The sequence below is a fragment of the Macrotis lagotis genome, chromosome 5, assembly GCF_037893015.1.
Source record: "Macrotis lagotis isolate mMagLag1 chromosome 5, bilby.v1.9.chrom.fasta, whole genome shotgun sequence".
NCBI classification, from domain to species: domain Eukaryota; kingdom Metazoa; phylum Chordata; class Mammalia; order Peramelemorphia; family Peramelidae; genus Macrotis; species Macrotis lagotis.
In genome coordinates this window covers 244,796,094-244,811,496 of record NC_133662.1, presented here as the reverse complement: position 1 = coordinate 244,811,496, position 15,403 = coordinate 244,796,094, and the positions used below count along the sequence as shown (strand labels likewise).

General features: G+C 44.6%; 1 protein-coding gene across 8 annotated transcripts in view; it reads right to left on the bottom strand.

Moving 5' to 3' along the window:
* Nucleotides 1-15,403, bottom strand: part of RAP1GAP2 (RAP1 GTPase activating protein 2) — a 271,689-nt gene that overhangs the window by 5,985 nt on the left and 250,301 nt on the right. For 6 of the 8 annotated variants that reach the window (XM_074189228.1, XM_074189229.1, XM_074189227.1 and 3 more), the window contains 6 exons: nucleotides 10,511-10,648; nucleotides 9,987-10,105; nucleotides 7,193-7,306; nucleotides 6,918-7,035; nucleotides 4,275-4,401; nucleotides 227-303 (listed from right to left, as the gene is read on the bottom strand). In XM_074189228.1, coding sequence (XP_074045329.1) covers nucleotides 227-303; nucleotides 4,275-4,401; nucleotides 6,918-7,035; nucleotides 7,193-7,306; nucleotides 9,987-10,105; nucleotides 10,511-10,648 — 693 coding nt within the window. The remainder of the gene's footprint in view (nucleotides 1-226; nucleotides 304-4,274; nucleotides 4,402-6,917; nucleotides 7,036-7,192; nucleotides 7,307-9,986; nucleotides 10,106-10,510; nucleotides 10,649-15,403) is intronic. The other 2 variants (XR_012468802.1, XM_074189224.1) reach the window with 1 other exon arrangement.

The following is a 15,403-nucleotide window of genomic DNA, read 5'->3' as shown; positions in this document are numbered from 1 at the left end:
GACAACCGGTATTGTATGGGGAAGTTTTCACAGGGGGCTCCTGATGATCCCAAAGCCTTCAAGAGTCAAAGGAGCTAACCTTAACTAGTTGTATTTCAGGCATTCTGGGCCCAAAGGACCCTGGGAGCTATCCCTCCAATCAGATGCAATACACTCCTTGTATGACTCGGGTCCTCTTTGAGCCTGCCCACCCCAAGTCCCCACAAGCAAGAGACTCCTTCCATACCGCACTGGAACTGGTGTGGCTGAGCTTATCGAAGCGGAACTTCAGGTTGGACCTTGGAGAGTTCCTGTTCTTCAAGTCTAGGAGAAGCAGTGGAGGAAAACATGAGGAAGGGAAGGCATTTCAATCAATCAGTTGATGAACGTTTATTAAGCTAAGGGGCGGCTAGGCGGTGCCATAGTGGATAGAGCATTGGGCCTGGAGTCAGAGAGACTGATCTTCCTAAGTTTAAATCTGATTTGGACACTGACTAGTTGTGTGACCCTGGGCAAGTCATTTTACCCTGTTTGCTTCCGTTTCTTCATTTGTCAAATGAGCGGGAGAAAGAAATAGCAAACAAACATTCCAGTATCTTTGTCAAGAAAACTCCAAATGGGATCAGGAAGAGTCAGAGATGAGTGAAAAGGCAGAACAGCAAGGACGAGTGCCAGCTAATGTCACACTCTGGGGACATGAAGACAAAAGGAATATAATTCCTCTCTTGAAGGAGGATTTGTTCTCAGAGAAGTAACTGCAGAAATACATAGTGATGGAATAATAACAGCTGGGGGAATCCCAGAAGACTTCTTGTAGGGGGTTGCTCTTGAGCTGAGCCTAGAAGAGGGCTTAGTGTTTCAAGAGGCAGAGACAGAGAAGGAATTTGTTGTTTTATCAGCAGCATCTTTTTGTAAAATGTGTTTTTGGTTCCCCAGTGGACACCCATAAATGTTCTCAGGGAACCTTGAGCATGCCTCAAATTTCTTTTGCCTTTTTGATGTAGGCAGTTCATGATACAGTAGACAGAGCATTGGCTTTGGAGTCTGGAAGATCTGAGTTCAAATCCTTGCCTCATATACTTACTAGCTGTGGGATCCTATTTGCCTCAGTTTCCTCAACTATAAAATGGGGATAATAATGGTGCCTACCTCATAGGTAGGAAGATCAAATAAAATCATATTTATAAAAAGTGTTTGGCACATAATAGGCACTGTGTAATTGTTCAGTCATGTCTGACTCTTCATGGCCCTGTTTTGTTTTTTGTTTTTGACTGAGATATTGGAGTGGTTTGCTATTTCCTTTCCAGCTCATTTGACAAATGAGGAAACCGAGGCAAGCAAGGTTAAGTGACTTGCCCTGGGTTACACAGTTAGCAAGTGTGTCAGGTGAGATTTGAACTTAGGTCTTCCTGAATTCAAGCTTTATCTACTGTGCCACCTAGTTGCTCAGGGAGGCCCTCTATAGATGCTTATTTCCTTTTCCTTTCACTTGTGTATACCCCCAAGTCATGGTCTATTCAGTGTTGGTGATGGGAGGGTCAATGGACTTTGTGTCCTGGTTTGTTCTTGCCCATGACTAGGGACTGGCAAATGCCAACCTAGATCAGCGCTCAACCCACAGACTTGGGAGCTGGTCCTTCAAGGAAGACCCAGGGGAATTGAAATTGTCACCAGACAGTTTAGCCACATTAGATGCCTCATCTCTCTGGATGCTTCTGAGTTTTGGTTGACTTCCTATATGAGTGAAGTGTTTTCTTTTTTCTTCTTCTTTTTTATTTTTAGTTTTTACAAGGCAATTGGGTTGAGTGACTTGCCCAAGGTCACAAAGCTAGACGATTAAGTGTCTGAGGTCAAATTTGAACTCAGGTCCTCCTGACTCCAGGTCTGGTGTTCTATCCACTGAAACATCTAGCTGCCCCCAGGAATGAGGTGTTTTCTGAACCCTGACTTGCATGATATTGAATAGAAAATGCTCCAGTCTTGGGAGCATCAATCCTCGGTAGGACAGGAATACAAGCAAGACCCTAAAAAGTGAATGATACAGGAAGTGATATTACACAAGTGAATTAGGATGTGATTGATCCTTCTGAAATTTCCTGCTTAACCCTGGCCCCAAATAAAGCACCCACCACTTAGCACTAATTATCCACATTTCATAATTCCTCACATGGCATCATCTACTGATACCTGATTATTCCTAGCTAGCCTGGGAGCTCACAGATGCTATATCTTTTTTTTTTAGTTTTTTTGCAAGGCAATGGGGTTAAGTGGCTTGCCCAAGGCCACACAACTAGGTCATTATTAAGTGTCTGAGGACGAATTTGAACTCAGGTCCTCCTGACTCCAGGGCCAGTGCTCTATCCACTGCTCCACCTAGCTGCCTGATGCTTTATCTTTTTGGTATCTCTTACATGTAGTATGCACTACTTTCAACATGGAACAAACATTTGCTGGGAGAGTTGGGTCCCCCATTCACCAGGCAAAGGATGAATGCTTTCCTTTTGGACATGTTGCAGGAGGATTCATATTTGGTGATCCATCCACTCTAATTATATTGTCATTATCGTGTACTAGCTTTGATTCCCTCCCAATTTGCTATAAGGATTCAAGGCTCTGGGAGGTACTGTGCAGAAGTATGCTCTGGGGTATGCTTATTGAGCCATGGTACAAGAAGCCCCATAGAAGACAAGGTCTATTTTGTTGTCTTTGTCTGTATTGCCCATACTGTACACACAGTTTTAAGTTTTTTGCTGTTGGTCCCTGGAAAGATGGCAAGCAAATTCAATGGCCCAACCTCCTGGCCAATCAGAGTTATCTGCTTTCATCATCTCCCTAGCAACAGAATGCCTGCCCTGAGCTCTCCACATCCTTTCGGCCTTGTTTGTGATAGGATGCTTACATCAAGGAGGAGGTTAGATGGGGGCTGGGGATGTCATCTATAGCCAGAAAATAGGACAAAAGTCACTGTTCCACATGGAAATCAAAGCTGCCACCTCAATCACCTTGATCCTATGGTCTAACTAACCAAACTGGGCAGCCTTGTTGATGGACAACCACAAAGTGCAGGGGTCAAAGAAGAAGGCCGGGCTGCTTCTTTGCATGCATCTGAAATCTCAGATGCTCAAAGGAAGAGTGAGGCTCAGAGGGGAATGTGATTTGGGAAAGTTTGATTGATGCTATTTTTTAGGGTCACAGAATCATAATTTTAGAGATGGAAGGATCTCAGAGGCCATAAAAGCTAGCATTTTTTTCATTTTTTGTTTGTTTTTGACATCTTGTCTTCCTATCTTACCCAGGCAAGAATGACCCTGGTCATTCTTGGGCCAATCCCACTGCTGAAAGCTTTGTCCTGCTTCATGTGTGATCTGGGCTGGTTTGCCTCTCCTTGGGTAGCTCCTGGTGGCTCACCATATGGATGCCAGCCCAAGTGCAGATATCCAATTGGCATTAGCTCTAATACAGCTCAGAACTTTTGGAGTTCAAGTGATCCCATCAGCCTCGGTCTGCCTAGTATCAGAGTTTATGCTGGTTAATTCCCTCATTTTACAGCAAAGGAAACTGAGTTCCAGAGGAATGACATGATTTTTCCATAATTCCTCGGGTGGGATTTAGAGATGGCAGGGAATTTAGAGGCAGCCTGTCCATTCTCCCTCCTCCTCCTTTAATAGAAGAGAAAACGGAGGCCCAGAGGAGTTAATGGACTCAGTCAAGATGGTGGTCATTGTTATTGAGTCTTGTCTGACTCTTTGGGACCCAGTTTGGAATCTTCTTGGCAAAGATACTGGAATGGTTTGTCATTTTCTTCTTCAGTTCTTTTGACAGATGAAGTGACTTGCTCAGGGCCACCCAGGTAGAAAGAGTCTGAGAATGGATTTGAACTCAGGTCTTCCTGACTCCAGTCCCAGGCACTTGTTCACAATGATGCCACCTAGCTTCCAGGCAAAGCCAAGTCTTCTGATTCTACACTTAGCTCACATTTCCACTGTACCACGCTCCCTCTCTCTGATTCTATGGCTCTGACCTCCAAGACCCTCGACCCTCCCTCTGCACTAGGAATACCCATCAGGATTATATGGGAGCCAAAGGGAAGCAGTGCTGCCCACTGTGGTATCCCATGGCCAGACAGTGACTGTCAGAGTGGTTTGCCCAGAGTCACACAGACTCAGAGTTGGGGCACTGATCCAAACCTGGTCCTCCTCTACCAGGCTGCTTTGTGGAAGATGAGAGCAGCTGATATCAACCCCAGGGAAGGGGCTTTCTCCAAACGGTGCCATCCCACCCTGGGCGCCACTGACCTGTCGGACTCCGGCTCATGATAACTGGTGTCGCTGTAGCTACTAGGCTGGGGCTCTCGCTGTTCAGGGACGGGCTGTAGACAAAGACTTCCTGCTTGAAGGGCGAAGCTGTGGAGGGCTGGCTGCTCTGGGGGGGAGGGAGATGACATAAGAGTGCAGCAGCTGCATGGTTTTATTACAATTCACCCCAAGCCCCTTAACACCCCTTCCCCACCCCGGGCCACTTCCCCACTTGGTCCTGGTGAAGGAGGATCCCAGTGTCCATGGCTGAGAGTCTGCCCTCTCTCTGGCCACATGAGTGGCCTGACCTGCCCCAGCCACCAACAAAACTGAACCAGCTCCTAGAAGAACAGAACCACCAACCCATAATAACAATAAGGGGACTGGAACAGGAATTCCCAAGTAAGAATACAGGCCATCAAAACTCACGATCTTCAGTTTTTAAAATCGTCTTATGTATTGTCTTTTTTCTCTATTTTTTCCATTTGTATTTGATTCTTCTTTCACCACATGATTAATATGGATCTATGTTTAGCATGGCTAGACGTGTATAGCTTATATCAGATTGCCTTCTATCAGGGGAGGGAGGGGAAAAAATGTAAAACTCAAAACCCTGCAAAAAAAAGATTGCTGAAAACTATCACTGCGTGTATTTGGAAAAATAAATAAATATTTTTTTAAAGTCCTAAAAAAAAGAAAGAATATAGGCCATCCCTTTCCATTCAAGTTACAGTCTCAGAGGCTGCCTAGGGGACTGAGAGATAAGTGTGTCTGTAGTCTTTTCTAATTGAACACAAGCTTCTGGAGAGCTGGGATGGTTTCATTTTTTTGTGTTTAGTGCTCAGCACACAGTAGGGGCTTAATAAATACGAGGATTGATCCAATCCAAGCCCACCATTCCAACCATTAAAATGGATGACTTTGACCCTGATCAGAGATCATAGAATCACAGATTTCAGGTTGCAGGAGATCTTAGAGGCATCTAGCCTCTCCCCCTCTTTTTTTTTTTTAAGGCTTTTGCAAGGCAAATGAGGTTAACTGACTTGCCCAAGGTCACACAGCTAGGTAATTATTAAGTGTCTGAGGTCAGATTTGAACTCAGGTCCTCCTGACTCCAGGGCTAGTGCTCTATCCACTGCACCACCTAGCTGCCCCCCCCCCCTTTTGTAAATAAGAAAACTAAGACCAAGAGAGGTTAAATTATTGGCCGAACATCATACAGATGGTGGAGGCAAGATCTGAACCCAGGTCTTCTCACTTCAAAGCCAGGACCTTTTCCACTGAACCATAAAAAGTAACTGCCTCCCTTCTCCTGCCTGAACAGGAAGAACTTATAGTTTGAGGTAGGCTTCCCCTAACCAGGTGCCCTTGGTTAGTACAAGAGAAAGAACAATGACTTCAGACTCGGAAGACCTGGACTCAAATCCCACTTCTGAAATGGATTCTCTGAGTGATCCTGCGTAAGACACTAAATTTCTCTCAGTCTCAGTTTTCTCATTTATAAAATGAGCAGGTTATTCAATTGTTTTCAGTTATGTCCAACTCTTCATAACCTCATTTGGGATTTTCCTGGTAAAGATACTGGAATGATTTGCCATTTTTTTCTCTAGCTCATTTGAAAGATGAGGAAACTGAGGCAATCAGGGTGAAGTGACTTGCCCAGGATAGTACAGTAAGTATCTGAGGTGGGATTCAAACTCAGGAAGATGAGTCTTTCTGCTTCCAGGCTTGATGTTCTGGACACTTTGGCATACCTAGCTGCCCTGGGGGTGGGATTAGATGGCCTCTAATTTCCCCTTCACTTTTTTTTTTAGTTTTTTTGCAAGGCAATGGGGTTACGTGGCTTGCCCAAGGCCATACAGCTAGTTAATTGTTAAGTGTCTGAGGCCACATTTGAACTCAAGTACTCCTGACTCCAGGGCCAGTGCTCTATTCACTGCACCACCTAGCCACCCCTCCCCTTCACTTTTAAATCTATGTGTCCATAATCCAGCTGGCCCAACCCTATGTCTGCCAGCCTCACTTTCCCTGCCCGACATGTCAGATTCTCATCCTCTATGTGAATTCGGGTCTCTGACTTCCTTCAATCCTGGCTCAAGGCCCACCTCTCCCTCCAGAAAGTCTCCCTTCTCTCATCCCACTCTTCTTGCCTCTGTTTCCCATCCATGTCTCACTTTCATATTCAGTCTTAACACAATAATCAATCTCTTGGAAAGATCCTGGCTCTTCCCTCCTTCCACAACTGCCTAGGACTTGAGACTGGATGTTACTCATTTCCAGACCCTTGATTGCCACAATATATTGCGGGGAAACATATCTTGTATTTACTTATCTGTGCACATGCTCTGTTCCCCTAAAAGACTATAAGCTCCTTGTGGCCAGGGACTTTTGGACTATAGTCTATAGCAGGTGCTTTTTAGCTCTCTATCTAGAATATTAAACTCCTTGAAGGCAGGAAATGTCTCACTTTTGACTTTGTAGCCTCAACTAGCACAATGTTTGGAACACAGTAGGTGTTTAATAAATGCTGAGTGCTTGATGGGTCTGTGAGTTCCGAAGTAGGAGGGCAAAGGAAGGGCCAGTGGAGGACCCCAGTGTCCATAGTGAGAGTCCGGCCTCTCTCTGGGCAGCAGCTCCACCTACCACAATGTCATATTCCTCCATGGCCTCACTTTCCCCGGCTGTGCTGCTGAAGCTGCTGGTGCTGGAGGAGGACCGGGAGATGCTGGATCGGCCATTTTCCTTCAGTTTGACAAAGGGTCTGGGGAAGAAAGGCAGAAGGGGTGGGACCTGCCCCCCTGCCCCTATGCACACAGCCCCCATGCAGTCACTGGGTAGACAGAGGATGGGGGAGTCTCCACCCATTCAGTTTGTAGCTCTGCCCTCTCGTTCCTCCAAAGAAGGACTTCCCTCCTTACTTCTCTTTGTTGGGGCAAATTTCCGGAGAGCTGGGGTTGGATGAGGTTTCTGATTTCACTTCCTGAGAAGAATGACCACCATCTGGAGTCTTGGGAGTACTAGAGACACTGTCACTGAGGAGATAGGAAGGAGGGAAAAGAATAATATAATAATGAACATTTACATCTAGGATGTTAAGGTTTACAAGGGACTTTACATGCTTTATGTCATTTGAGTCTTACATTATTATTATCATCATTCCCACTTTACAGATGGGGAAACAGGTAGGTTAAGTGACTGGCCCAAGTTCACATAAAGTGAATTTCTCTGGGAGGATTTGAATCCAGGACTTTCTGACTCCAAGTCAAGTATGATTCAGTTCCTAAACCACCTTAGGCAAGGTGATTTATAAGTCTGACTTTTTTCTCTTATTCCTGGTAGGCTAGAGAGGGAAAGAAGGAAGCAGGGGTCACCAAGTTCTGCCTTAGGAGTAAGGCCGTCCCTTTGGGGGTCTTGGGAAGCTTTAGAGAAGAGTCCATGGAGGGCAGCTAGGTGGCACAGAGGTCCTGGAGTCAGGAGGACCTGAGTTCAAATTTGACCTCAGACACTTAATAATTGTCAAGCTGTGTAACCTCGGGCAAGTCACTTAAAAACCCTATTGCCATAAATAAAAAAAAATTAATTTAAAAAAAAACGAGAGGAGTCCATGATAGTCTCTTGGAACCCTACACATAACCTTTTAGGACCCTGGGATAGGACTTGATGCTAATGAGGGAAGAGTCATGGACTCAAAGCTCACCTGGACAAGTTGCTTTCTCTGCTGTAATAGAACTGCCATTTATATAGCAAGTGAGGGTTTGCATTATCATTTGGGCCTCTCAGCATCTCTATTTGGGTAGTGCTATCAGTATACGGTCAATGTTATTTTACAGATGAGGAGATGGACTCAGAAAGGACAAGTGACTTGCCCAGGATCATGCAGCTATTAGGTCCCCTCTGACAGGGGATTTGAGGAGGGATCTGAATCCAGGTCTTCCTGGCAGAACTTACATCCTGATCAAAGGAACAACCTTTGAGAACTGAGTATCACAGGGTTCAGTATGTGTGAATGTATGTGTGTGTGTGTGTGTGTGTGTGTGTGTGTGTATGATTTTGTTTGTGTGTTTGAAGAAAGAATTCAGTTTCTTGAACCATTCCTGTTGGACCTGAATTCAAATCCTAGTACCATATCTTCCTCCTTGTGGGGCCTTGGGAAGTCACTTCCTTCTCTGGGCCCCATATTCCTCTTCTGTATAATGAAGGCAGCTCCAAATAATACAGGTCATGAGGAGAAACAGGCATCAAATCTTAATGCAGGGCTGACAGATCACAGGAACTCACAGAATGTCAGAAGGGACATTGAACTTACCTTCCCCCCTGTCCTTGGCTGCCCATAATACACGGGGGGAAACTGAGGCCAAGAGAGGGAGAGTGACTTGACCAGGATTGTTCACTATTGTTTCAGGCGTGTCTGACTCTCCATAACCCATTTGGGGTTCTCTTGGCAAAGATACTAGAGAGGTTTATCATTTCCTTCTCCACCCCATTTGACAGATAAGAAAGCTAAGGCAAACAGGGTGAAGTGATTTGCCTAGGGTCACACAGTTAGCAAGCATCTGAGGCCAGATTTGAATCGAGGAAGGTGAGTCTTTTCTGATGCTGGGTCTGGAACTCTGTCCCCTGTGGCATCCCCTGGTCAGGGTCATTATGATTATTATTCCTTTTAAACATTCATTTTTTTTTTTACGTTTTTGCAAGGCAATGGGGTTAAGTGGCTGGCCCAAGGCCACACAGCTAGGTCATTATTAAGTGTCTGAGGCCGGATTTGAACTCAGGTACTCCTGACTCCAGGGTGCTCCACCACTAAACATTCATTTTTTTTCAAAGATTTTTATTTATTTTGAGTTTTACAATTTCCCCCCAATCTTGCTTCCCTCCCCCATCCCCCACAGAAGGCAATTTGCCAGTCTATACATTTTAACATTCATTTAAAAAAATTTTGAATTCCAAATGCTTTCTTTCCTCCCATCAAGAAAACAAATTATATTATTCCCATGACAAATTTGGTCAAGATCATACAGCTAAATGTTAGAGATGGACTCGCACCCAGGACTTGGGATTTCCCTTTCTGTCAGTGATATATTTTTAAAGGGAGACACGGCATCTATCATTGCTTTTTATATGTAGATTGGCCTGATCTGCCCCTGCAACAAAGTAATACGTACCTTTGAGGGGAAGAGGCTAGAGGCCATATCTGGGTGCATGGCTTGGACAGGGAACTTGTCTTACCCATGGACCCATGAGCCAGGACTTCTTAACTTTGGATCTATACTTCAGTATACTTCGCTTCCTTTGAAATCGTACTTATTTCATTTCATGCATTTAAAACCATTTTTCTTTTTATTTCATTTTATGTATTTAAAACCATTTTTTTTTTCCTGAGAAAGGATGTATAAACTTCATCCCTAAGCGATCTGTGATACAAAAAATACTCTTTGGCCTATGGAGAGTTCCTAATAGTTCCGTCTTGGTTCATTGGATCACAAAAGTGGAAGAGATTTGAGACACCTAGGAAAGGTGTCTTACCCAAGGTCACACAGGTTACAAATATCAGAAATTAGATTTGAACTCAGGTCCTCTAATTCCACAACCGATGCAATTTCAACCTTATTGCTTCCAACTTTCACCCAGAGTAAGAATCCCCTGAAAGAAGCCCCCCCCCCCACCTGTGCTTTTGGAGAATGGGACAGCAAAAGGAGAGCAATAATGATTTACCATCGTGTCCGGCTATCAGCCTGGCCTTCAGAGCCTGTGTGCAGGCGGGGGAACAGCCCCGACCTCCTCTTGATGGGACTTCGTGATTGGTTCTTTGCTGTTGCTGCTGTCACTGGAGGCTGCCCACCGAGATTCCAAAGTGAAAATCTTACATGTCAGACACCTTCTGGGGTGAGGTCCTGGGTCCTGGCTTCAAATGCAGGGTCTGTCCTTCCCCCCAACACCTAGGTTTGCTCCTGATGGATCTCCCTAGTTAAATAATCTTCCTCTATTCTCCTCCTTCTTCTCTGTCTCTCTCCCTTTCCCCCTTCTTTCCTTCCTTTCTCTCTCCTTTCTTTCCTTCTTCCTTCCCTCTCCTCTTCCTCTCTACTTTCTTTTTCCTTCTTTCCTTCCCTTCCTCCCTCCCTCTCCACTCTCTCTCTCCATCCTTCCTTCCCGTCCTCCCCTTCCCTTCTTCCTCCTATTCCCTTTCTCTCTCTTTGTCTTTTTGCCTCTCTCCTTCCCTCCCAGAATCCCATGCTTACCGAGAAGGTGGTTTTGGTCACTTCCACACTGTTATGTGTGATGCCCCCACTGAGGCTGCCTGGGATCCCTCCGCTCTGATGCTTCTTTTGGCTCCCCACCATGGTCTCCATGGAGTGACTCCGCACACGGATGGCTCTCTGCAGAGAAGAGTGTAGGCACCAGAGGGAGTCTGGAGACAGCTCTAGGATACCCTACATATAGAGTCTAATACAGCGATACCTAGCACACGTGTCCACACACATTTATGTAATCACACACACAATACACACCTCATACAAGCACATGAGACAGCCTTGGAGGCAAACAGGAATCTAAACCAAAGTGCAATATTAGCCAATGCAAACACTTGTCTTTGTCCTCCCAACTCACCAGCCTGAAGTCCAGTGAGTATTTAAAAAATACTTGTTTATTGATTGACTGGAGCAGAACATGAGCGTAATGAGGGCATGGCTCCCCTGAGAATGCCCGGGACTGTAAAACTTTAGCCGCCTTAAACACATGCTCTAAACACCTCTTGTTCCTCTGCCAGAACCAACTGTGCTGACCTCATCCCTTTAAAGACCTGATTCATCTCTTAGAATCACAGATCTAGGACTGGCAATAAGTCCAGCTCCTTCATTTTACAGATGGGAAAACTGCAGCCCAGAGAGAGAGAGAGAGTGACTTATCCAAGGTCACCAATGCAGGCAGCAGAAGAAACAAGATCTCTTTCCACCCTAGCCTTACGCCCTCTGGAATTTGTGTCCTAATTGCCCACAAACTTTCCTTCCTATTAGACTTGTGTCCACCCTTCTGGAAATTCATAGTATAGAGTTGTGATTACTTGTACAGGTCTCTGTTTTTCCCCAATAGAGAATAAGTTCTTTGAGGACAGGATTGTTTCAGTTATGCCGCTGGATCCTCAATTTGTATAGTTCAGTGCCTTGTAAATAGTTGGCACTTAATAAGCGCTTGCTGAATTGGTGAATTTTGGACTCATAAGTCCTGAATTCAAATGTTGGCTCTGTTGGGTGGTCTTGGGCAAATCATTCACCTCTCTGGGCTCTGGTTTTCTTTTCTGTAAAATGATGACTCCTAAATGTACAATCCTGCTACACAGCAAAGGGATTTTTGCCTCTGTTACTGAGGACTAGTGGAAGCAACCAGGGGAGAGAAGACCTGGTGGGCAACATGACAAATGGTTCTAAATATCTGAAGGGCTGTTTGAGGATAGAAGAGTAGATTTACTTTATTTGTGTCCCAAGAACCAAGGAGAATTTCTAGAGGAGTGGAAGTTAGAGGAGGCAAAGAGTGGTGCAGAGGAAAGACAGATTTGTGTGACCTATGTGACGTAGAACAATTCATTTACCTTCACTGGGCCTCAGTTTTCTTTAAAAGGAGGGGATTGGACTAGATGACCCCTAAGGCTCCTTCCCAAGCTAGGTTTAGGATTTTGTGTGATTAGCCAAGTAGAAGGAACAATTTCCAATAATTAGAGCTTTCTGATAATGGGCAGGGACTACCTTCCTCATAAGATTGATTTTTTTTTTTCATTTCTAAAGTCAGTTCCAACTCCAAAAGTCTCCAATTAATTCATTAAATATTTAAGAGTCTAATGTGTGGGCAGACGACTGGATGGGGGTGGGATCAAGGGGCCTGGGTGAGACCCAACCTCATTCACATATTAGGAGTGTAACAATGAGTAAATCATTACTTTACTGGAGTTTTTCCATTTCCATTGTATGGATATAATAATATCCTGGTGAAGAGGATAGAGAATTGACCTTGAAGCCAGGAAGACCTGTATTCAAGTCCTGACTGATCTTGAGGAAGTCAATTAACCTCTCAGGGAGCTAGGCAATTCTCTAAGACTGTGTGTGTGTGTGTGTGTGTGTGTGTGCATATAAGTTGTCGAGCCTCCTTCACATGTTCACCCAGGTACCTGTTCAAATCCTTTCTCATATAATTATGCTAGTCACTGAACCTCTATGGGTCTCAGTCTCTTCATCCGTAAAACATAGATAATAGCATCTACATCATGGGGTTGTTATGAGAATCAAGTAAGATAACTCATTTGTGTCCTTTGTAAACCTTCAAGATCTATATAGAGGCTAGCTATTTTTATTATGGCCTTTTCCCCACATGTAGATCTATGCATATATGTGCCACTTACTATCTATGACCTTAGGCAAGACCCTTAACTTCACTTTCCCTATCTGTAAATTGAGGACATTAGAATAGACAGCCTCTAAGGTTAATCATAGATCTAAAGATTTGAAGTCCCCTCATCTCAATGACCTCATTTTCCCTTTCTGTAAAATGAGGGCATTGAACTAGACAGCTTCTAAGATTATTTCCAGCACTAGATCTTAGGATCTGAAGTCCCTTCATTTCACTGGCCTCAGTTTCCCCATCTGTAAATTGAGGCCATTGGACTAGATAACCGCTAAGGTGACTTCCAACTCTAGAGCTAGGCTCCCATGGACACAGATACATATGGTTATGGCAACCACACAACCTTTTACTATCTGCCACATTGAGGGTGAGCTTCCCAGCTCACTGTGAAGGGTACTGACCAATGCCACATGCTTCATCAACGGATTTAGGTTGCTAAAGACTTTGAATGCCAGAATCAGGGGTTTGTAGTTGATTCTAGAAGAAATAGGCCCCCAAAGGATCTTACTTAATTACATTGGGAGACCTTCACTGAGGTCTCTCAGGGTTCAGAAATTCTCTCTTCCTAGAAAGTCATCATGGAGAAGGCTCTTGTCTTGTCCTTTGGTTTCAACCACTTACGCAGATTAATGGGAGGCAGCAGGGAGACAGGGTCATTCCTAGACCACTCATCATCCAGAGCTAAGCTTCTCTTCAGACCAAGAATAAAGAACCAACATTCTCCCCTGGCCCTACACCCTTCTCTCCAATGTCAAACTGGCGATTCCCCACCTGAGCCTCATCCCTCTCCAACCCACAGAACTGGGTCTCCTAGCAACAGGCTACAGAAATGATATTAAAATGACCGTGTCCTATTGGCCGCCTCACCAAAAGATGGCAAAAGTCCTACACTTTGCAAAACTGAGGAAGGATGTGGGGGAGGTCAACAGAGGGAGCTGGTGCTTATCAAGGTGGAGAATTTCTTTGAATGATGTGAAGCCTCAAAGACACATCACACAAGTGTTTATTTAAAAAAAAGTCACAGGATCACAAATTCACAGCTGAAGGGAGCTTCTAGCTCATTTATTCCAAAACTTTCATTTTATAAATGAGGGAACTGAGACACAGAGTTGTTAAATCACAAAGGTTGTCAGTGGTAGAGAAAACACTTGAACCCAGACCCTCTTGGTTCCAAATACAGAGCTCTTTCTACTAACTCCCTGCTTCCCTAACTGAAAGGGTTCATAACCCAAGCAAGTGATCCAAGTTGAGAACAATAGGAGGTGCCATGAAAATTTACAAATGTTTCTGAATGGATTCTTAAGGGAAAATTAAGGGGTATGAATGTTGATGCCAGGGAAGCTAATCCTGCCCTTCCATTAAATATCCTATGGTAGCTCTCACCTCAAAGAATCATAGACCTAGGGCTCAACGGACCTTAAAAACCATTGAGTCCAATTCCTTTGTTTTAGATGAGTAAAATGAGACACTGAAATTAGGTGACTTGTTCAAGGGAACAAAGGGAATAAGGATCTGAGATGGGATTTGAACTAAGGTCCAAAGCCTTGTCAATCATAGCACACAGCATTGACCTGTTTACCTGGCTTCCTGGATATTTGCAGACTCATGAGCCCACCCCAGAGTAGACTGAGTGATGGTGACTTTATCATTTCCTTATTTCCCCCAGGGGTGGAGTGGAAGAAGAGGGGGAAGGGAAGGGGCTGTGTCCTTGTCTGGTGGAGTCACAGGGAATTCTTAGGGGAATGATGCAGACTACTCTATTTTCAGCCAGTAGGTATCAGGTTCAGACTAGTAAAATAGCCATTGGATTTCAGTGGAATGCACTTACCTCTGAAAAGTGAGTGGGTGAGTACTGGATGATTTGGGTCCTTATCCAGACCAACTCTTTGCATGACCTTGGCCAAGTCCCTTTCCTTCTCCTAAATCCTTCAAGGGGGGGAAGGGCTTACTAACCCTATGTGTATCATAAAGTCTGTTTGGATTACTCCTCTCTCTGTCTCTCTGTCTCTCTCTGTCTCTCTCTTTCTCTCTCTCTCTCTCTCTCTCTCTCTCTCTCTCTCTCTCTCTCTCTCTGTTTCTGTCTCTATCTCTGTCTCTGTCCCTCTCCAGTTTCTCAGTATGTTCATCAATTCTCATGGATTCAGTTATTATCTCTGTGTAGATGAATGAATAAGAAAAACATTTTCTAAACACTTACTATCTGACTCTAAGATCCATACACTAAGCTCTAATTTCTCTAAATGACCCCCAGCACCCCATTACCAACTGTTTATTGGACATTTTGAACTGGTTGTCAGCGTTCACATGTCCAAAACAGAATCCAAGACCTTCTCCTCCAAACCTACCCCTAAATTCCCTAGTTCTCCCAGCCCCCCCCCCCAAGTTCTCCCTGAAAAATGACTCCATGCATCCTTGGGCAAGTCATTCCCTCTCTCTGGACCTCAATTTCCCCCACTGTAAAATGAAGACATTGGATTATATAATCTTTATAGTCCTTTCTGGTTCTCAATCCTATCATGCCTCGTATCCATCAAAGAAATCAGGGAAGGGAGGTGAGGATTTGCACCTGTGACAGGTGCATGGACCAGAGGTAGCTGGAAAGAAGCCACTACTTGGAACCATCCACTGCTCCAAGGTTCCCTGCTAATTGGCCAGTACCTAGGGGGTCAGACTTACCACCCTAGCTCCCCTAAATCCATGTTCTAACAAATTCCACCAACTAGCTTTGGCAGGGGCAT